Genomic DNA, 24,168 nt, shown 5'->3' with positions numbered 1-24,168 from the left:
ACAACACATTAAATATTCTGTGGCTATGGTCTAAAAACACTTGTGTTACTACAACATTAACGCAGATGAAGATCAACACAAATGCTGCTGTTTCAGCAATACAAACTGTCTTAGGTATAGACACACACCTGCCCAATTGGAAAAGCATGATTATTGTATTTTGCTCCCGTAGAATTTCCTCCATATACTCCAGGTGCGATCAACGTCAGCTACCAGTCATTAAATGACAGATTGCAGCTAATTTGATCAAGGATTCTAAATGAACAGCTTTCCCTCTCATCCACCACCACAAATTTAAATATTCTTCTTTTGTTTTGCACTTTTCCTGTTTTATGAAACATAATGGAAGTTTAAAAAAAAAAAAAAGCTAAATTTTTAAGCCCTTACATGAGTCCTTTCATTAGAAAAGAAAAGAAAAGAAAAGAAAAGAAAAGAAAAGAAAAGAAAAGAAAAGAAAAGAAAAGAAAAGAAAAGAAAAGAAAAGAAAAGAAAAGAAAAAAAGAAAAGAAAAGAAAAAAGAAAAAGAAGAAATTCTACCTGAATGCTGGCATCATTTGCTACTACACAGAAAGAAAAATCTTTTTTTTTTTCTTTCTACAACCAACCTCCACTCCCACCCCGTCACTCCTTTTTTCACTTTTAACACAGGTGTTTTGATTTCCTTGGAACATTGTGTGTCAGACAGACTACTAACACAGAAACACCATCACTGAAAATAAAAGCAAAACAACAGGAAGCAAATGAAAGAAAGTAAAAAGCAACTGTGAAACACAGAAATATGCTACAGTATCTTTTCAAGTGAACGTTATAAGTACACAAAAATTGTAAGTAATAATTGTTTCTATTTACAAATATTTGAACACCGGTCGACTTATAAGTGTCCACTAACATTGTTAATAGCACAATAGGTTTAATGTTTACAGTTTCAGCTGTTTTGTTTGCAATATGATCTCAAGTATAACGGTCCCAGCATAGATCAATGACAACAAAAGCACAATTTTCTAACTGGATATGCTTTTCAATCATTGCAATCCACTGAACTTTCTCGCTCTCTCACTCTCCAAATGCATCTTCTGTTGTTCATAGCAGCAGTCCAGGGTCAAAAAACAAACAAACAAACAAAAGGATATTTGCAAACTGGAGAGATCTCTGCAGGTTTTAATCATGTGTATTTAACAAAACCACACAACTAGTAGAAACACTCTTTCATGTTGCAGGACATCATACCTTCCACGGTGCTAACATAAAGATATGCATATCTCTGCTAGGTGAAGCATAGTTCTAGAGGTCTACCCAGTACATAAAGCTCTGACACACACACAGTATTAGCAAGTCTAAGTAGGCTAAAGTCATTGGTCCAAAGTAACCATTTCTTATAGCTGGTGCTCCTTTGGACTCTCAACAGCTCCTGAGGCCTGTTTATAAGACTTCAAGTTGGCCAGAGGAATGTCAGTCATGTGGTTGCCAGTGTTGAAATGGCCCTCACTGGAACCATACTGCTTTCGGTCACTGAACTGGTTTCTGTTGCTATCTTCTTTCCAGGTCCTGGTCAATGTGTGTCCATTAACTAGTTTGTCTTTCTTAACCCATTCTTTCTGAGGTGCAAAGGTGGAGAGAGGAGACTTTGGCTGTTGGTATGGGCCCAAGCTGGGAGGCATCCAACAGTTGTCTGAGTGACCCAAAACCAGGCATTCTTGAGTACACATCTCTGTAGCTTCAGCTAATCCTCGTGGCCCAAGAGGCCCATCTGCAGAAGAAAAACATAAAGAAGAAAGAGGGAGAGAGAAGAAAAAAGACATAATATTAGATCATGATAGCTGGCATTAAATATATACATGTACCTCATGAGAAAATTAACAATGATTCTGCAACAAAATATTCTGCTGGTAAATCCTAGATACATTTTCATTCTGTTAGAGTAGTTGCTTTGTAGGGCATATACTGTCTGTATATGATACCTACATAGTTTCCAAAAGTGGAAATACAGTTCAATTAGCCCTAAATTATCAGTCTTAGCTCCTCATATGAAGAAACATAATTCCCTTTTTCAGTCACGCTAAGAAAATAGAGCTAGGTAGGTGAAAATGTCAGAGGAAGTAAATGTACCCTTGCAGATTCTGAGTAAGAATTGAAGCTGCTTGTAAAGGCCTACAGTTTGGATGCATTCTATTTTGCTTTCAACTCACTTTACTGCTGCAGAGCCTTGGTGAGCTAACAGCCTACTTTAAACTGAGAAACATTTATACCATCCAAAAATGGGTTTGCCCAAAGGAATGCTCTGTATGCAAGATTATTCTAGTGCCTACTATTTTACAAACTTGGGTTGGTGTGTAGTTCTAGACATCTACCCTGTGCATAAAACTCTGATGCACACTCCCAAGAAGTAAGACAGAAGTTAAACTTCTGGATTTAATATGCAACCATGAAACTTTTCAAAACATGCAACAGGAAAGAGAATAAAAACTGTAATTCTTCTGACCATTAAACACATCTCAGATAGCTGCTATGCAACCATAAAAACAAAGGGGTAAATAAAAAAAAAAGAAAGCTCATGTAAACCTTGCACTTGATAAAGAACTATTCTCATAATTCTTTGTAAGTCAGGAATATGAGACCACAGGAGACAGAAATTAAGTCTGCTGAAATACTATGCCTATTATATATCCACATAATTTTTCACACACTACTGAGGACACAGCTGGCCAGCTGCAGGCATCTTGCAATCAAGCAGACAGGTCACCAATGTTTTCAACAGCACTAAATTCCTCTCAGTCTTAACTGCATTTCTAAATGGCTGAATTTGCTTATGTGATCATACTGGATGTATGGGGAAGGGCAAGGCAGGAAAAAAGGCAGAGAAATTACTTTGTGTGTCTTTGTTAGATATTTCTCAATACCTGAGATATGCTTTGTCATGATTCTTTGCCAACTGTATTGTAATTTTGAGCAAGAATTTTGAGATTACTTTTCTTGACCTCAGAGTAAATCAACTGGCTACTGCTGTAGACATTCAAAGAGTTAAGGAGACATTTTTCCTTGATTAAATAGCCGAGTGACAGGAAGGAAATTATGGATTGATTTTTGAGAAAGAACCTTAGCAGGTAGACATGAATAGTGAAGTTATGAAGCATCTTAAAAAGCAATACTAATCAGAAGAAAAATGTCAGTAGTGTCTCAGCAAAAAAAAGTGTATCTTTATAATAATATAATTGAGATAAAAATGGTAAGTGAGGACATTCTAACAAAGATTTCTGCGTTATGATGCCAAAGAGTATTTCATTATCTTGTACTTCTTGCATATACAATAAATTACCCTTAGCAACAGATCTTTTTCTGAATACTGAAATTATCCCAATTAATTTTATGGAAATTTGTATTCTTTCCCAGTTGTTTTTTGTTTGTTTGTTTGTTTGGGGTTTGGTTTTGTTTTTTTTTTTAACTGGCACATAACAACTTCTGGTGGTAAATTCCACAGATTATCAACCCACTGCTTCTACACACACATATAGAAAATGCAATCAGGTATATTTCTACATGTTACAATGTAATCAGTTAATCTTCTTATCTCTGAGAAGCTCCTCTTTTTGGGTATCTGGAGAATATCCAGTATGTTGTTGATGTGACAGGATATAATAAACCATAATAAAAGTTGCTTCTGCATTCCCTGTATAAGAAAGTGTCCTATTGCTGACAATTGCAACATGAAAAATGTGTAGAATCGATGCTACTTCCCATTTAGGTCAATACCAGATGAAATAATTAAGCCAAATCCATTAGGAAAAAAAAGAAAAGCAACTGTAAAGTAGGAGCTTAGCAGAGATTTCAATGAGAACCAAGAACCTTGATTCTAAAATGAGAACTCTGATAATTCCCTGGAAGGCAGAGATTCTTTTTTCTATAAAGATCTTCTTTGTATCCTCTAGTATGAAGTCATAATCAAACTGAGGCAGGTACTTAGTACAAAAAAAAGCAATAATAAGTAAAGGAAGTACTCACAGTATGTAGTTAACATTTCAAAAAATTAATCTATAGGTTAAAAGATGATTTTATTTTTTTTTCTCAGAACAGAAATTTAATTTTAATGAGTTTTTGCCCATTTTCAGAGGAAGACAGTGAGAAGGGGCAGAAATATTTTCAGCCTGCGTACTCTCACAGTACAATACTATCTTGCTGACCAAGGAGGAGAGGTTTGGCAGAGATCAAAACTTTCAAAACACAAAGAAAACCCTTCACCACAGAATGACACATTTCAGGAAATACAGTGCAGGTACTCTGTTTCCAATCTACAGTGGAATAAAAGTACTATAGTTCTGAAGGAGATAAGTTAGTTTTCCTGTTCAGTTGAATAAATTTCAAGAGATAAGATATTTATTTCCATTTAAAATTTAAAGGAGTAATAAGCTAGTTTTACTTAGGACTAAATATGCACGTGGCCCTATTGGTACATGTCAAACTCTTTGGAAGATTTACTTCAAGAGGAAATGGGCTCAAGCTGCGCCAGGGGAAGTTTAGATTGGATATTAGGAAAAATTTCTTCATGGAAAGGGTAGTCAAGCATTGGAACAGGCTGCCCAGAGAGGTGGTGGAGTCACCATCCCTGGAGGTGTTCAAAAAACGGGTAGATGTGGCACTTTGGGACATGGTTTAGTCTAGTCTACTCTTGATTGGTTAAGAGTGGACTTGGTAATGTAGGTTAATGGTTGGACTGGATGACCTTAAACGTCTTTTCCAACCTAAACGATTCTATGATTCTATGACATGCATTCTATGACATGCATTTTGTTCATAGATTTTTACGTACAGGCATATGTAGATGTGTACGCAGTTTTACAACATGTCCAGAATTAAGAACAGGTTCAGAGTCCTACTCAAGTGAGTAGGCATATTTTGAAGCACTCTGACTTACGCTTTCCAACCTGTAAAATACAAGGAAGATTTACTTGCCTTATTAAAATATTGTGAGGTTTAAGTTTACAAAATGCCTTGCAAGACTTCATCTAATACATATTTAACAATTATAATATGAATCAGTTTTGATTTAAGCCATCACAAGAGAAAAAAGGAATCCACAAGGTTTTTTTGGTTTTTTTTTTTTTTTTAGAATCGCAGATTGTTAAAATAATATATTTTACTGTTGAGCTACTACAAGGAATGATCATGCTTACTGATTCAGGAGAAAGGCAGCTTAATTAATAATGCACACAGTGCCTGTCACACCTGATCTCTAGTTAAGGCCCTTAGATATAAGCATAATGTTTTTGTAAATATTATTGCAAACCATGGTGATGATCATGATTTAAGGGACTCTATTAATGTCTTACTGTGAGATACAGGAAAAAGATGAAAAACAAATTCTGGAAAAAAAGGATCTCACCTAAAAAAAAAGTCTTTCAACAATATGGCTTTTTTGAACATCTGTTTTATATAATTATATTCTCAAGCATAGACTTTTTATTTTTTTCTAAAACTCATTATTCAGGTTGCTATTCATAGCATAAAGTGAAATGATCATGAGCAGTATGATGGGAGGGAGATCTTCTGGGGGTAGCTTGCACTGAAGAGTTGACTGCTTTGTATGGAGAAAGCATAATGTTGACTTAATGGTAATTATCTTTCTCCACCACCACTGCTGAACAATAGCTTTCACCCAATTTTCTAAAGTTGTTTCATTACCACATACAATGACACCACTTAAAAACCTGTTCCTGCTGCTTTAATTTTATAATTGCATTAATTTGTTTCCTTTCTCTTCATAAAAATGTCACTGAAATTTCTGTGTCAAGTTTTTCCACACTGAAGTACTTTATTGATATGTGAGGGTTTTTTTCAAAGTATTTGTTCTCTGAACAATCCGTAATACATGAGGCTGGTTATCAGTCTTGGCTGCTTGAATATATAATGACACAAGTGCTGATAAAACTGTACAAGCCATCTGTCTCTGGAGTTAAATGTTTTGAAAGCAAACACAAAAGTGCATAACAAACACTCCCTTAAATTGTCTTTGTAAATATTTATATCAGATCTTACCCAAAAATGCTTTTTTGTTGTTATTTTATTCTGTTAATAGCTGTCAAGCAGATGCATGACTTGCCTTCTCAAAAGCAGACAGGTGTAAGAAGGAAAATAATGTATGCCACTCAAGAGCCGGTCATACGTTAACACTGGAATTTCTGTGTGGTCTTTTATCTCTTTTTATTATACCCAGAAGCTAAACTGCTATTTCATTGATTAACTTACTGCTGCAATTAGCAACTGGCTTCTGGAGTGTTGACCAGCTGCTTGTCAACCTGCTTCTTTAAAACTCTCTTGCTTAAAGCCAGAAAATTCATTCTTCCATCCTGAAACAGTCAAGACCACAAGATAAGTTCCACCCAGTGAGACTTCTTGTCCTCAAAAAAAATGAATGGGTACTCTTTGCCTGAGGGCACGAACATCAAGTGTAGTGGATTTGAACATGGCCATAGCTGTGTTTCAGACAATCATATTTATTTAACTTTTCATATTTCATCTTAAGAAAAAAAAGAAAAGAAAACAACAGCAACAACATTTTCAGTTTTATTTAACCTCACATACAGAAAGCTTTGTTAAGCTTTCATGGACTACTTCACTATGACCTTTTCTGAGACCACATGGTTTTACAGCATTCCCCACATATATTGGAATCAAAATGACATTATTACATTTCATAGAGGTTTTGCTACTACTGTATATAATATGTATATAAACTGGAAAACAGTTTATAATGAAAAAGATACTTTTGACTTTTTTCTCTTAAATATCAGCCAAATAAAAGAGAAAGACTGTTCTTTATTTCTAGTCTGTTAAAAAAAATAATTCAAGACTACAAAGCCACTTACATGCTGTGCTGAATGTGTTTTTTTGGTATTATTAATTAACAGCAAGATTCTTCAGTGACTACTAAAAATATATTTTTAGTGGTTTGTTGCATGGTCATGCTACCTGGCACAGTCAGTGTTGATAAGATCACATTCTGTCCCCAAATCACCTTGTTCCAAGGTCCCTGGCTTCCTACCATTGCTGCTACCATTTTTGGTAGACTTACCACCACCACCTTGTAACCTGCTGCTTCTCTCTCCCTTTCCTGGAGTTGCATCCTCTGTACTCAGGTACAGATCAAGAAACCCCTACTAGTTCCTATTCCCTGTCTTGGCCCAAGACTCTTTTTCATCACTACTGAACTAAATCATACTGTAAGGTTAACATATATCTGCATTACTTAACCGAGATAAGCTGCCAGAATCCGTAATTAGCACAACAGGAGGGACAGGAAGCCGGAGAGGGTGGCGGGTAAGGATGTGTGGGAGGTACTGCCCAGAATACAGAAATTCAGCAACTAAAGTATTTTCTGAAAAGACAGGAAAGCCTCACAGAATAAGATTTTCTACACAATTCTGTGAAGTACTTAAGTGATCCAGACAGGTTCCACAGAAATGTCAATGTCTAAGATCCAAACTATAATTTCAAAAATCATGTGTGACTTCTTTGATTCCTTGGGCAGCCAAATGTTGAAATGCAAGTTTATACAGCTACTTGAAATTCTGCTTCTACACAGAATTGTCTCAGTTTTCTGATGACCGAGATTGCTTCATGCCTAAATCTTTTCAGAATAAGAATGTAAGTGTTCCCTTCCCTTTATACCTTGAATATCTCAATGTGATTGGCATTTTAACATACGACAACAGGTTGTAACTTTGAACAATACAGCAGTGCAGCAGGCTGTTCCCTCCCTCCTGCCCCCTGCCTCCAGTTTATACCCATAGGCTGGTTACAGAAAGGGCATCTGCCTTTCAAACATTGTGCAGAGGCCACTTGTGGTTAGAATATTTCTGGAAGGTTCAGCTCCAGTTCCCTTTTCTTCCTGATAGATCCTGGCTCTTCTCTCCTACAGACGTCCAAGAATCAACATCGATCTTGGTAACAAGAGCTCTTCTGATAAGAAACAGTTCTGTAATCCCTCCTGCAGAGAACGAGACTATACTATGATTTCTTACACACCTAGGGAATGCTGAAATTGCTAACCTACTGTAGAAAAGGTGTCTGTTAACATCCTCATCATTATTAGAAAGTATTCTGTATTTCTGGTTGTCGTGGGTTAGCCCCCGTCAGTAACCAAGCACCACACAGCCGCTCACTCACCCTTCTCCCCCTGGCCCAGCCCCGGTGGGATGGAGAGAGAATCGGAAGGGCAAAAGTAAGAAAACTCATGGATTGAGATAAGAACAGTTTAATAATTGAAATAAAATAATAATAATAACAATAGTAATAAAAAATATAATGAAAAGGAGAGCAATGAGAGAGAGAAACCAAACCCAGGGGAAAAATACCCAAGTGATGCAACCACTCACCACCCGCCGACCAATACCCAGACAGTTCCCGAGCAGCAATTGCTGCTCCCCAGCCAACCCCCCGCCCCCAATTTTTATACTGAGCATGACGCCATATGGTATGGAATAGCCCTTTGGTCAGTTTGGATCAACTCTTCTGGCTGTGCCCCCTCCCAGTTTCTTGTGCGCCTGGCAGAGCATGGGAAGCTGAAAAGTCCTTGACTAGCATAAGCAGAACTCAGCAACAACTAAACCATCAGTGTGTTATCAGCATTCTTCTCCTATTAAATCCAAAACACAGCACTATGCCTGCTACTAGGAAGAAAATTAACTCTATCCCAGCCAAAACCAGGACACTTGTCTTGAGTTCCTTTCACCTATAGCTGCTCCAGTGCAAAAGCTACAATGAAAGCAATTGTTACTTAGACTGCTTGGTTGTTTGTTTTCTGCTGTCCTCCCCAGAAATTTAATACCATTACCATTTACAAGCTATACCTCCATCAGTAATGGCTCTGTTGTCAATATGTTATTTTTAGCTGGCCTAACTTTCTGTGCCCATTTCCAATTACTTTTTCTGCATTGGCATACATGTATGCATTTCCATGTATGCATGTTCAGGAAATAGTCATGTATCATAGAATCCATACTTTGAAGCACTGGCAGCCTAGACAAAATTTTAGTTCCTTGCATTTTCCAAGGCAAGACCCCTTCCAAAATTTGACACCTTCCAAGAAATGGAATTCATTTTACAATGTTTTTGAGAATAAAGCCTTTGGTTTCCTAGACCTACTTACCTACACATTCCTTGGAAGGAATTTTGTGGCCTATTTCTGCAGATGTGAACAAATAGGCTGCCTTATCTACTGTCCAGCTAGATGCAGAGCAGGGGCCACAAGTTTAAGTTTGCATGTTGGTATGCCTAAGCAAATACACTTAGAGAAAGCACGTAAGGATTTTCAGCAGAGTTTAGTAATTTAGAGTTGTTAATAACCCCATAACGTCTTCCAAACCAGCTTGTTTGGAAATGGAAATTTCAGTCTATAAGCAGGCCACATTTACATCTCTCTGCCCTTGCCATCTAAACATACCCTTGAAATTAGTTCAGCTGCATGCTATTACATTTCTGGTTTAGTTCTTGGGTTTTTATAACAGAAATTATTTAATACTGAATTTATTTGGGGCTTAACTCTTAGTGACATCTCAGAGCAAGAAATACATTTTTATAACCTAGTGGTAGTTCCTCTTGGTTGCTTGAAAAGTCAGAGATTTAACCCAATTCTAGCCCTTAGTTGTCCATAGAAGATAGCAAGCCGCCCGTTTCCTAATCTCTACTGAATATACCTTATGCAACTGCTGCACTTGTGAGATACTAGGGGTAAAGTTTGCTTAGTGTTGTCTAATAGATAGATGAACTGACTAATGTTAAGACTTGCCATCATTCTACAGGCAAGTTACAACACTCTTTGCTGTCACAAGGGCATGGTCCATGCAATCAAAGGCGTAGGAAGGTGTTCCAAAGCAGTCATGATCTGGAGAGGTGCTGAGCTGCCCACTGAACAGCTCAAACCTGGATGATTCAGTGCTCTTCACTGGTCATAAAACCCAGCTCTATTACTTATCACGGATTGCACATTGCCTATGTTCAGCTCTCTATGCCACCTTTTTTTTTTTTTTTTTTTTCAGAATTTAACTGGGTGAAACTTTATACCTTGTCATAAAAAAATGTAGGTTCACTAGATAATCTAGCGGTTCTTTCTGGTCTTAAAAATCTATGTATCAGCAAATATTAACATAAAACTGTATTCTGTATAAACTTTGACTGACAAATGTAGCCAGTTGTGGCATACCCTTTAGAAATACAGAAGATAAAAATAATATCTGGGATTGTTATTCTGGCTTAACGCATTCTGTCATTAAACAAACAAACAAACAAAACCCCACAAATGACTTCAATTTGTATTCTCAGCTTAAGTGTCATATTGTGGATGCAGACAGTTACCTTCCAGGGACAGCAGGAGAAAAGAAGTGCAAACAGGATTTGGCAAAACCCCCTTTTGTTAACAAATAAATAAAGATTAAATGTTTCACACATCTCTCATACAGATTTCATTCTTTGGTCACAGATGAAAAGTCAACATTTGCAAGTGGAGATAGTCCAAATACAATAATACATGGGCAGTCAGAACAGCAGATTCTCTCCCTGAGAGGATATTGTTATTTAGACAGACTTTATGGCACACAAAGAGCAGACAGCATATCTTTATAAATTTGCACCCATCTTCAGCATAGCATGGAACTCATCCATCTTCTCATCCACTGAAGCTACTCCAGTAAAGAATGCTGTCTCATCTAATCTTATTTCCTCAAAATTTAGCATTTTTTCCTGCCATAGATTTAGTTTTAGCAGGACAATCTAGCAAATCAAAATTCCACAGAGGATCCAAATGAACCTTCTAAATTTGATTGGATCACTTAATGACACCATAGAACAGTCAGTGTTCAAGTATTTGGAATAATATTAATTTTCAGCATGAATCTTTTTTTGTTATGTAGCTCTTCATTTTACTGCCTAAAAAAGCCTTTATTCCCAAAAGGTGATGATGGATGGTTATAGTAAAATATTTTTAAAACATCCCATGGTCACAATAATTTACTATCTTTTTTTCTTTCACACCTAAATATTTATGGTACTTGATCAAAATATTTCATTGAATTGATTTACAGGCAACCCGGTGAGATAGCACCACTTTTGACATGGTCTCATTTTCTGATCTATTAATATGCCCCAAACATGAACCTGCTGTCAGTCAAAAACAACTTAAGTCTCAATTTGGAAGATTCTGTGAACTGCTTATCATAAAATCAAATTTTGGCGAGTGATTCCTACAAATTGCATGTGAGAAAAGTTAGGATTCAATGCAAAAAAAAGGTATTATTCAAAATGACTTGCAGAATGCTGTGAAACTGAGCTGAACAATATTTACTTCAACACTGTACGGTTTTGTAAACTTTCTATGCTATATGCCCAATCATTAACTCATGTACAGCATAAAAAATAAAACCAGTCAAATTGAATTTCATTTGATTTTTATGATTTTTAAAATAAGTCAATTAGAGTTGTTTTTACTGATCACTCTCTAACTTACAGTAAAAGCCTGATCTTCTGACTTGTGCTAAATATGGATCATGCCTTGAGGGCAGGCATGATACCTTGTGATTTTATTGAAGTAACGATATTGGCTTTACTAATCCAAAACTGAATAAAAGCACAATTCATCATCATATACATGCATATGATGAACAGTGCTATCTGTACAAATATACACATAATGTGTTTTATTTGTATATATATCACATATATTTTCTATATTTTTACTTTTATACATATTTTCTATCTATCCAAGTCCTTTATCTTCATTTAAAAAGAGAAAGGAATGGAGTGGTGCTTATTGAAGTGAATAGAATCACTCACAACATGAACAACTTAATTGCTGTGTTCATGTTGGGTATGCAGTCATCCTAACCTCCTTCTGTTACCAATGGAGAGAGAAGCATTTGCATGAAGTGATTCAGCTCTCTGAAGACCTGACTCACTTTCTGGAGGTGTAAGTTTCTGTCCATTGATAAAAAGGGAATCCATGGATGGTAATTACATCTAGCTCTATGTATTTAAAATGGATGTGATGAGTCTAGATCTTTGTTGCCATTCCAGAAGATGTTAGATTAATTCACTCTGATCTCTTGAAAATGCAGTTGAATAAAGTTTTTCCATTATAAGTAAAATGGTTCCAGCAGCCAGCGAATAAACCAGTAGACAGCTACACTACCCAAAATACTCAAATGGCAGTACTTCTCAAGCATAATCAGGAAGGAAGATTCTGTAAAACCTTGAAGAGACTTACTGGAGGGAGCCTTCTATAGTCAAGTTATGTTTCAGAAAATTAATACTTCAAAATTATTCTAGTTCTCCACACTTTAAAATAGGTGGAAATGCTGCTATTTATAAGAGAGAGAAGACTGTGATTCTTGAGATTTCCTGAAGTCTTAAAAGTAGGACAGATCATACAACTAAAAGCCTGGAAAACATAAAACTGTGAAAAGGAGAAAAATATTAAATTTATGGGCCAGATTAAGAAAGGTATTTTTGTAAGTTTACTGCACCACAAATCTATTTGAGTTTTAAATTAGGGAAAAACTTTATATTCAGAGACGCATATGGCTTTATTTACTCTAGTTATCTCCAGGTTATTCTCAGCCCATACATAGGATTAATGAAACCCAAACCATCTATTAATTTTTACCAGTTTTGTTAGTTTATATTAATCTTCTTTGATGAGTCATTCAGTAATTGTCCCCAAATTTCTCCAGTTCTCTTGTAAGCCCCAAGTATTGCCAATTTTCCTGTAATCTTGAAATGTGTTCTAATAAAATGTAACTTTTTCTTTAAAAAGACACCACATGTTTTAAAGTTGCATAAGACTGTTCTTTCAAGCAAGTTCTAGAAATAGCAATAGGTTGAGTGTCCAACAGAATTTGATGGAGAAGACTGGGGAACTACAGAGTCTCCTAAACATAAGCTTACTGCTGTTATTATCCACCACAGAAATGTGCGAAGAGGAAACCAGGATAGGGACCACAAAAGAATGACCTTTTTATTTAATCCCAAATAGCAGCATTCTTCATTAAAACTAACTCTTATGGAAAATGTTATTTTACCATAAGCATACAACTTTGCTGTCCCACAACCTTTCCAGACTTCCAGGAATTTGGTCCCAGATTTCAGTATATTTCTGAATTCTTGTAAGTTTCACTTTTTCTCAAATCAAACAAACCACATAAGTTTTATGAGGCACTCCTGGCTGGGGTTGTCAGTTTGTTTCTCTCCAAAAGTAACAAGTCTGGGGTTTAATCTTGGGAAAAATAGTTCCAAGTTATTAACTTTGTGACCTTTAGCAAATTTATAACACAAAGCTGCCACCAGGAACAATCAGTGTAGCTTCATTTCAAATTCTATCACTTAGTTGTATTTTTAAACATTCAGCCCTATTTCCTAAGTATTATTTTCTTAGCACTAGATTAACCTCTGTACAGTGTCAACTACCAAAGTAAACATTTTTCCCATGATTTTTAAATAAAAAAGAGGAAAAATCAATTGCCTGCTTCAAGGAATTAATGAAAAAAAAAAAAAACCAAACCAAACCCAAACCCAAACAATATCAAAAGGCTACGAAACTTATACTCCAGACAGCAATTCATCTAAGAGCAAAATGAAAGTGCAGACATATACTATGGTGTTTAAAAATGCAATGTTAATTAAGAAATATAATTAAGAATATCTTTGCACAGAAATACGAAATTCTTTCTGTAATTAGGTTAATTAAATCTGTCTAAACAAAGATTAAATTCAAGTTGAAATGTATCTTTTTTTACGAAGCCTTATTACTAATGTATGTTTGTTATAACTTTTGTGTTTTCCTATTTTCCTTCAGTACAATTCAGACCAAAATAAAATTTAGGTTAAACTGAACTTGTTGAAAATTTGTGACAGATGCCTTATGTGTAAGTGCTATTATGTAAATAAGTAGCTTAGCTGAAGAGACCTTTTGAAGTACATTTCTCTTTGCAGAATTAGGACCTAAATCTGGGAGCCCATTCTCCTAACTTAAGCTCCATGAATCTGCATAACTGAAGTATGCAACAGAAGAAATTGCTTCAGTTAGGTGCCTAGTAAACTTGATTATATTGTTGATTTTGTCTTTCATGCTGTGCAAAATGTATACTTGATAAATTTCACGGGACACAGATGTCAGAGATGTCATTAAGCTAATCCAGAAATGAAAGAACCATTTCCTAATTCTGCTTGTGTAACAGCATCTCATTTAGTTAATTTAGTAAAATTCAGTTCAGTGCCAGTTGAGTTGTCAGAACTGCAGGCATATTACACAAAGAATACTAGAAAGTGCTTTCCTTCGTTATGTCTGAGCTACACCCATGCTACAGTTCCTTCATTCTCTTAAAAACTATGTTCATTTACAACATTTTTTCAGAAGATATCCATAAGTCTCTTAATGAGCTTATATAGTTTACAGTAAAACTTCCATTAAACAAATGTTCCTGAGTCAAAACACTTGGGTTTTATTAAACCATGCTTGAAAATTAATTTGTGCTGCATTTAGTCATTACATTCAATATACTGAAAATTAATACGGAAGCAATGTCTGTATACACTATTTTCCAAATTATTTTGGCTAGTCACACAGTCCTATTGTAATCCTTGGCAAAAACTATACTTCCAGGCTTTCAAATCTTACCTGGAAGACTGAAGAAAAAAATTCTTATGATTCTAAAGAGGAAATCAAACCATATTTCACATGAATAGTAAATCCACATTTAAAGAAGGCTGAAAAGTTTCTTTTGTCTTCTTTCTATTTAATGAAAAAACTCACCAAACCAAGCCTTCCACACCTCTTACACTTGTTTTTTACTGTATTATATTTACTCATGCAAGAGAAGCAAGAATGTAGACCACTTCAAGTTACATCCAAATCTAAGTACACAGTAAAAAAGACTGTATGAAATTAGTGCACGAAGTGCACATATGGTAGGTCTCCACTAACACATTTAGACAAATATCTTGGATGGCATCTTCAGGTGCCTGAACTTTTCTATGAAAACAAAGATTAACAAATATTATTGATTTTTAAATGGATTAAAATGGATTGAGAGAGTTGCTGAAGGAAGAATTGTTCCTATGAGCACAGATCATGAACGCTTACATATGTAACCGGCTCTTTACATTCTCCTTTACGATTGTACACAGCTTGATTTCTCAAGTAATCAAAAAAAAATCACTGAAAGTTTGGGAAATTTGATTCATGTGTTTGGGCAGGAGCATACCAAGAAAAATTGTTTTGCTTTCCTTAAACCATTAGTTTTGTATAATGCCAAAAGACAAGATCTGAGACCTGCTTATGTCCTTAGAATTCATTTAATTGTTATAAAATGTGGCTAGAAATTCATATTCCTTGCAAAATCATAGGAGAATCTGACAAGTCCTATAACATGAGATTTGTGAATACTTGGCAGTTCACTGGATTTTTTTTTTTTTTTCTCCAGTTTGAGACATAAAGGTAAACAGTAATTTCATATATTTGAATTTACTGTTTTTATTTTCCATCTTCTAACAATAATAAAAAGAAAAAAATTAAATAATCAATGCATAATATAATTATGGAAACATACTTAATGAGGTATGTTATAGGTTTATCATATTCAAGCTTCTGAAAATAATGGGCAGTATGAACAACTTTGTGCTTACTGAACTTGTGGAATTGAAAAACTAAGAAGCAACTCAGATTAACAACCTGAAATTACATATTTTTCTTCTTGCATTAAAAAAAAAAAAAAAAAAAAAAAAGCTGATTTACCAAAATATGAAAAGTAAATTAACAATTCCAGTTGCTGGATTAAGTTCACTTAACATTTCTACCATTTCACCTCCCTGACAGGAACTACAGAGTAGATGTTAATTACTGTTTATAGAATGCCTTGTCAAAACACCTAAGAATTATTTTTCTGCTAATAACTTTGTCCTGCACTTGGGTTCAATGACTGATTTGAGCTGAAGAATGCTGAAAAGGATCACTGACTGGTTAGGACAGCCAGTCTTCCCCTGCAAACCCCAGCCAGTAATGCATGGCTTTGTGCCAAAAATTCAGCTTTAGAAGAGGAACTATTATAAAATTGTAGTTATGAGGCAATTAACAGTCACATTTAAGAAGATGTATCTTCTTAATATCTTTATATCAAAGATACCTTTGTATCAAGTGAGTTAATTTATTAAATGGTAACTTCAGAGGCAGCAAGTCATTTAGAAACAATGTCAAACACCTAAGAGCACAATGACCTATCTGAGATGCCAGCATACTTTATTGGTAGACAAACAGAAGTATTCCAGCCCAAGTTATTCGGTGGGATAACAGACATAGGCAGCTGTTTCTCCACACATTCATTGGACACACACCTCTTCTTCAAAATAGGTTGGAGTTCTGCTACTGACTTCGTTGAGTGTAACACTGGGTCTTTTGTCTCTGTAGAACACTAAATGAATTCTACCTTCAAGCCTGATTTAGGAAGGCATGCACTGAAAAAAACAGATCAATTCCTTTGTGAACTACAAGTCATTCCTTTAGCATTTAGCTTCCCTGTACACCACACCAATTCTCCCTTTACAAGTTCTCCAGCTGAAGACCCTACTTTTTCCAAGTTGTCTATATAGAGTTCTGCTTATTCTCTTTCTGACATGTTTTCAACTCAGGTCTCATCAGTATTCCTGTTTTTTTCTCCAAAAAACTATTAACTCCCACCATCTTCTCAGATGCCTGGATGATAAGCCCTTCTCTTAGACATTTATATCACTGAATTTAGTTACAAGATTTCACTTAAAATGAGTGAGGTGCTCCCTTCTGTACTTCATTTAGGTGTAACACTTAAGGTTACTTAAATACAGAGTCATAAGTAAGGTAAGACTTATTCCACCCTGGGGTTCAGCTCTGGAGACAGTCATTTGGACTGATTATGCAAAAAGAAGGTTTCATCTTGTATATTTGCAACTTAAAAGATCAAAGTGATGAAGTGTTACAGAGGAGCCAAGTATAGGACTGAGATTCAGATTGAGATACAATATTTAGATGTCTACAATGCATATATCTACATGGGAACCATAGATACATGCATTTTCTAATTTCTCCTTTTAATCTCCTGTCAATCCTATTGGTCCAGTCAATACAATATAGTAATTCACCAAACCAAATGTACAGAAGTGAATCTGAACAGCTCTCTATATTATATTGACTGTTGTGAATAGATCTCCATTAACCATAAGAAGAATTTAAGGCACCTAACTTATGTACACACCTTCATTATAGATAGCTCAATTCAACATTTGATTCTGAAGCTATGTCCCACCCTTGGATTTGCCATAACACTGCATCACTTTGATCTCTTAATGTGCACATACAGATTAGGAAACCTTCCTTTACTCAATTAATTATTTATTTTAAACTAATTGCTATATCAAACTACTGACTTTTTTATTTACAAAATGAAGCCCATTGAAGTAATTAATTTTTCCTGAGCTCTGTTACTTGTGAGTAGACTCCATCTGGACAGAACAGAGCCCCCCCCACTCTAGCAAGGCTTTCAGATGGTCTCAAAACACATGCTGAAGAGTTTCAGGACAATATCTCTACAGAAAATTTTTTCTGCATTGTGACACAAAAATAGAATGGAATTTCATAGAAATACCAGGGACAGCATTCACTTTCACAGTATTGCAGATCTCTGTCACCATAGCAGTATGGATTTTTGCAGTATTAAGGGACGAAAGCTGTAGCTATAGGACAGTGAGCCAGGACAACAAAACTGAAAAACAGCCAACAACTGAAAATTCCACTAACGATAATGGCCTTGTTGAGCGCAAGGTGAGATGACAAACCCTTCAAAAAAGTTTGAAAAGATTGATTACATCGTAAGTTGCATTTGGTCCCACATTTGGGCATTAAGTGCTAGCAGTATTACTGATTAAAATGGAAAATGTTGTTCCCTGCTGTCGGGAGAAAAATAGCACTGAAAGCAGAAAACACCTGGCAGACACCCTGAATATGAAACTTTTTATTAAGCGCTGCATTTTTTTTCTTTCTTAATTAATCTATTTCACAGTCTCAGGTAATCACTTTGCAACTTCTCAGTAGTCTGACTTTCAAAGGAACTTTACGCTCTGTCAGTTGCTAGAACTGCGTTGTCAAAGAACATGGGAATGACACAAACATCCTGGTAATTTGCTCACTGCTGGTTTGCATATCCCTTCCACGGGATATGCTCTTTTTCCAGAAGGCAGTAACATTAAAAACACTCTTTGTCCTAATAGTTATGCATTGACAGTGTATTCTCTGGGTCTGTGTTAGTTTACTAAGTAAACCTCCAGAGTCCTACTATTCTACAGTGAAAAGATGGAGGTAGTAAGATCTCCTTGTTGATGAGGCTGATTGAGTAAGACTGCAACACTTGTCTGCACAAATGCCCACCTCAGCATGGCCTGCAGCAGTCACAGAACCAACTGGGAATACTTTAAACTTCATGCTAACTCTGTTGCATATCACCTAAGGTTCCCTGTCCATCCTTGATGTCTGGTACCTGCTGTTTACTGGGGAGGCATTTACTACAGACAAACAGGTACAATTAATCAGAAGAAAAATCCAAATTCAACACCAACCAATTTTATAAATATGTGAAGTTTGAGATGAGTGCTACCTGACTGGGATGTCATAAAAATACAGCCAATCTTAGAGGAGAGAAAAGTGAGCACAAGTTACCACAAATCTATGAGAATTGATCTGAAGGAATTAAACAGAATTAAAAAGGAAAATATAACTCTGTGACAATTGAAAAATGGGAAGCTCTGCCACATCAATTTTAAGAATGGTAGATAATGTAAGATTACCATAGTGAATTACTTCATTTTTAGAAGCAAAGGAAATTGAGTAAATCTCATCTCTCTCTGGACTTCAGTAAAGCATGTGATGAAGTGCCATATAGGAAATTATTTTAGTTTAGCTAGAATATATGCTAATAGAACCTATAGGTTGATTCAAGGAGTGAATACATAGTGCTGAAAGGGGAAGTATGGGGCTGGTGAGAGGTTCCACACAATTCAATATCAGAACTAATCTGAATAATATTTTCAGTAATGGCCTTAATGTAAATATATGCGAAGGGCTGATACAATCTGCTCCTGACACAAAACTGGGAAGTACCATCTATAAAGACCAAGTTATCTTATCAAAAGAACTAGAGACAGAAAAAAAGACAGTAGTCTTTTTTTTTTTGTTAGGGAAGACTAGGAGATTTTAGCTTGTTTCATTTAGGAGAATGAAACCAGAGAGAGAAAAAAGTGAAGAGAAGGGGTAAACAAACAGAGATGTAAAATTACTTTGTAAATTAAGGGATAGTGTTGTCATGAGAATAAATCTGATGACATGGTGTCTACAATAACAGACTACTGGACCCCTTCATAATATTTAGATTCTTATATTGGCAAAAATTCCACAAGAAAAACAGTAAACTTATTTTTCTGTCCATATTAGTGGAAGTTTATACTTTTACATTTCGTTGACTACAGTCATGGCAGCTGATGTACAATATTATTTTACACTGTAATAAAGTATTAAGACACTATAGTCAGAATGTACTGTTTCTAATACAAAATAGATAAAAGGACTTATAATTTCTTACAGAGAGAATATGCAGCATTAAGGGTAGGGATTTTTAGCAGGAAGGCGGGATTTTACAGTATGAATGGTGTCCAGCATTCATGTACTTTGGAAACATCTCATCTAATTAAAGAAGGTACTAGAAGTGGGAATGAGCTGATGAAATACTGGCATTTGTAATTGAAGAATACCTTTCAGCTAATCATCTAGTTTCTTTAAACAGGCTCTTTTACAGTGTGATTCATCTGGACTCCTTTAGGTTTTACTTTACGATGAGATGAATTGTGCCCTGAAAGTGCCTACTTCTCCCTGCTGACTACTAAATTACCTAGAGTGCCTAGATCAGATGTATAGGTGGGATCCTTAGCTTCTCCAGCTGAAGCAACAGAAGACAGATCTTTCAAAATATCTACTGAATCAAAGACAATGTGTGTGACCTTAGCTATGTCATTTAGTTCCTCCATGTTTTTACTGCTCACCTATAAAATGAGGATAATAGAATTTCCGTGCCTTACAGGGCAATGCAGTGGGATGTGGATTACGTGGCTCTCTAATACCATGGCAATGGATGCCCTATAAGTACTTAAACTTCTTCTGGACCGTTAAATGGGGAAACCAAGAATAGACAGTAAAACTTGCAAACCGATTTCTTTTCAGAGAGGGCCACTTCATATCTCCCTGAAGCAAAGTGCCATTGAAGGATGGGGTTTGTGTAAAGCATGCTGTGGTTAATCATAACAATAACAGTGATGTTTCTGAAAGAGGGGGTATCCCTCCCTCCTGAATAAGAGAATTCACACAGGATATGTTCTACATTTTTGTCACGAGCTGTTCCATTTGTCTCATGATTCAAGTAAACAATTGCTGCAACAACAAAAGAATCCTTTGTGTTCATTGCCCACTGATACATGATACATCCTTTTAACTTTTCTTTGTCCTCTTTTAAGACAGCTATCAGGGAAATGTTTGCAAGCATTCAAATCTTTAGTGAAAAATTCATTGCAACACATTTCTAGTGTTATATTGTGACTCTTGTGATAAGATATGTGTTTGTTTCATATATGCAAAGGCTGATTTTGATCTCATTTACACCAATACCAGCTGACTTCAGCAGAATTACTCCTAATTTACCCTAGAACCACTGTAAGAATCATCCTCATATTTCAGCCAGAGCTTACGAATCTCCAGCATGAAAGTGCCTTTTTATTGTAAGGCTAAATTGGCATTCGTCGAGAATTCCCTGGGAGAAAGGTTTTTTTAACCACATTGATTTAGAGAAACATAGAGGCCTTATTTATTTAAAATCAAGGATATAAATATTTTAACAGCAGCAGCAGCCATAAAGAGAAGGTAAGCATTCAAAGTTGCTGCAAATAAAAAAAAAAATCTCCTGTTAGGTTGTCTAGAGCTAATGGCTGATGATAGAATTTGGAGAGTACAAAGGTATAGGTACAAAGAAGTACTTGTGAATAATAACAACAGCACTATATTTACAGTCCAATGTTTAAAGCCAAAAAAGACATTCTTTTCTCTCTCTGATCTCAGGAAAAGTTATCTGCAGCTCACAGGCCTGAATTTGAGTCTTCTTATGTCACTCAAAAGAAGTATTGAGATAACTGTGCTAGAGATGACAGACTGGCAACCCCTCTAGCAAGCCAGACCTGTGGGGGGCGTGTCATGTTTTCTGTGTCTGGGCTGAAAGCACTCATCCTACCTAGAAATGCTTTCTTTTGTTCTCCCATAGTGCCTGAAATTCATCCTCAAAAGATATGAAGAGTTGAGATTCATCTCATAGAAAAAAGGTCTGTTCAAATTCCATAGGAACAAAGAATCACAAAATGAATGTAAACCTTTTTTTTTTTTTTTTAACTTCTCAGGGCAGAACAACTCACAGAAGTCATAAATCAGATCCCCAGCTATATCAACTGTTATATCACCACTAAAGTTAGGTGTCCTCCCAGTATCTGCCTCTGTAAGAGACCCATAAGGATAAGCCAATACTATTCAACCTATCTTAGCCATATAAAAAACAATGAAAGGAGGTCAGATTATTTGTAACTATACATTTGCAACATACATTATGGCTAACCAGACAACCGCCAGGACAAGAAATAAAAACTGATGACTTAATGAGCCATTGTATTTTAATAGAAAGATTGTCTTTCAAAGCATTTACACAGCATTTTGCTTGTTATAATAAATTATCACCCTAAATAAAATATAGCAAGTAAAGAAATCTTATAGATTAAAGAGACAGAGAAATTTGGGAGATGAAGCTCAAATATTGACATGTCTAATCACATTATTGAAACCATATCCTGAAAGATCAAAACCAGAGCTCTGAATCTTGAAAGGTAACAACATTACCAATTGAAAGACATTCAGAACTACCTTACTCCAGTTTGGCAATTCTCTTATCTAAAAACAAAATTTCCATGAGAAAAAACATATTTCTAAACCAGCTAAAACACATGGTTAGAAACATGAATAAATATATAGTTTTTAAGAAGGAGCTTCCATCAGAGTGACTTTGAAAACTATCAGTTCAACGGCAAGCTTTCACATTTTAATTTTCAGCAAGCAATTGAAGAGACTGTCCTACTAATGGCTTTCATTTACAACTGCAAATATCATTTAAATCTGTACTGGCAAGTTCTTAATAACATGTAGTCTCTACTTTTAAAATAATGCCGATGCTATTTGCACATTTATCAGGGGACTAAGGAGCCTCTGTTCTCCTTCATTCAACCCATAAACCTTCACCTCTTGCTTCCTCTCAGGAACTTTCTCATTCTCCACAAAATCTTCAAAACTCCCTTGCTTGCCCTGAAGTTTCCCTTCTGTTGACCTTATCTGCTGACCACAAACAAATAATATGAGCAAATAATAAACGGCAAGCCCACTCGCAACCCAGCGCCAGTCAGAACAGGAGCTGTGCAGGCGCAGCAGTGTCCATGTGTAACTTGCATCATGAGCGTGTGGTCCTGAGACCAGAAGCCTGCACATGATCTCCCCACAGGGGATCCTCCACCAGAGTGTGGTTTTAACAAAGAGAGAACTAGAGTTACTCTCTTGATGGTGGATTTTCATATCACTTTCTTTGCTTCTGATTTATGTCTGCTTAAGTTTTGGAAACTGAGTACAAGACGGACAGATGTCTTGAAGATTTAAAAAAAAAGACTTTTGAGCTGTCATTGCTCTAAAGGCAAGTTACACCTTCCCTTGTAATGTAAGCACTTTACTACTTGAGCAGTGATTAGGTGCTTGTTCAAGTAGCTAGCGACAATCATTAATGACTTTGTTAATTATTTCCCCTCTCGGGCGTCCTATTCTTGGGTCACTGAGAAAGCTGCAAAAGGAAAAGTGACTTCTGCCCAGTCTACACAACAGAGATTTTATTGATATTAGCAGTGTTACAAGCTTTTAATGACTAGTTTACAGCAGAGCAAAATGAATGGAATATAAGACAAAAGACACAAGAACCCTCACACACGATCCTTAGAAGTTCTGGTAAAGCTACTCTGTGAACATAGTTACAGAGCATCTGAGATAAAAGCAATGAAAGTGTCTTTCAGCTCTGATAATAGGGATGCTGTTTCTTAGGCATAGCTGCTCTGTAATCCTGCCAGAGCTCCCTTTGTGTTCACACGTCATTCCCAAACTCTGGAAAAACGGACCCTGTTAGCTGGATCCTCTAAGAAGCATATCATTCTTTTTTTCATCTCTACAATCAAAAGGTTTTTGCTTTGCTTTTACTTTTTCTTAGGTCACATAATATTTACGCAACAGAGGGACAGGTTCTAAAATATTCATCTTCCTTAATTTCTTTATAAATTTTTACAGAATTATTACTTACAATTTGACTCTGATTTACAGGGAATTTACTGAACCCATCACCTTCAAAACTCTGGACAAAATAATATAATAAAAAACAGCAGATGATCAACAAAACACATATCCTTAAATGCTCTACTAGTCTACCAACTTCTATTAATTCTTTTCTTAAATTCTAAAGCATAGAAATAACTGAAATCTCCTGTTCCCAATGAATGAAATAAAAGAGGGGTTCTGTTGTATTTTTAAGTTATCTTTCTTCAGGTAATCAGGAAGTGTTTATCACACAACCATATTGAACACTATAGAACTAAACATACCAGGAGAGTGCAGTACTTAATTTATCAACAGGCTTTATTTCTGGATGAGTAGTATCTTAACTAGAAGTATTCTATGACTTTTGCTTCATTAAAAGAATGGGTATGACTATAGATATTCTTAGTACAATCCAAACACATGAAGACAAACAGTATCTGAAAACAAAACTATAAGGAACACAAAAAATATTTTATTAGGCTAATTTCCAGACTGTAGTCCTGGATAAGCTTTTGGGACATGAAAAATACAACGTAGTATTTTTAAATCAGCAAATGCAAAAGATTCAAGACACTCCAGCACACTCTTCAGAGTATACATTTCATGTGTGATTAATATTAAAAAAAAAATCAGATCATAGCTAAATGTGTAAAAACGTGCCAAATATGTCACTCAAATCATTC

General features: G+C 35.7%; 1 protein-coding gene across 1 annotated transcript in view; it reads right to left on the bottom strand.

The window, feature by feature from the left end:
* Positions 1-1,373: 1,373 nt before the first annotated feature.
* The window catches only part of PCDH9 (protocadherin 9), a 706,567-nt gene continuing 683,772 nt past the window's right edge, over positions 1,374-24,168 (bottom strand). The window contains exon 3 of the mRNA XM_075727636.1: positions 1,374-1,747. Within this exon, the coding sequence (XP_075583751.1) occupies positions 1,374-1,747 (374 nt within the window). The remainder of the gene's footprint in view (positions 1,748-24,168) is intronic.

Source organism: Pelecanus crispus, chromosome 1 (genome assembly GCF_030463565.1).
Source record: "Pelecanus crispus isolate bPelCri1 chromosome 1, bPelCri1.pri, whole genome shotgun sequence".
NCBI classification, from domain to species: domain Eukaryota; kingdom Metazoa; phylum Chordata; class Aves; order Pelecaniformes; family Pelecanidae; genus Pelecanus; species Pelecanus crispus.
Note: the sequence above shows the minus strand (reverse complement) of the source record. Positions and strands in the feature narration are given on the sequence as shown.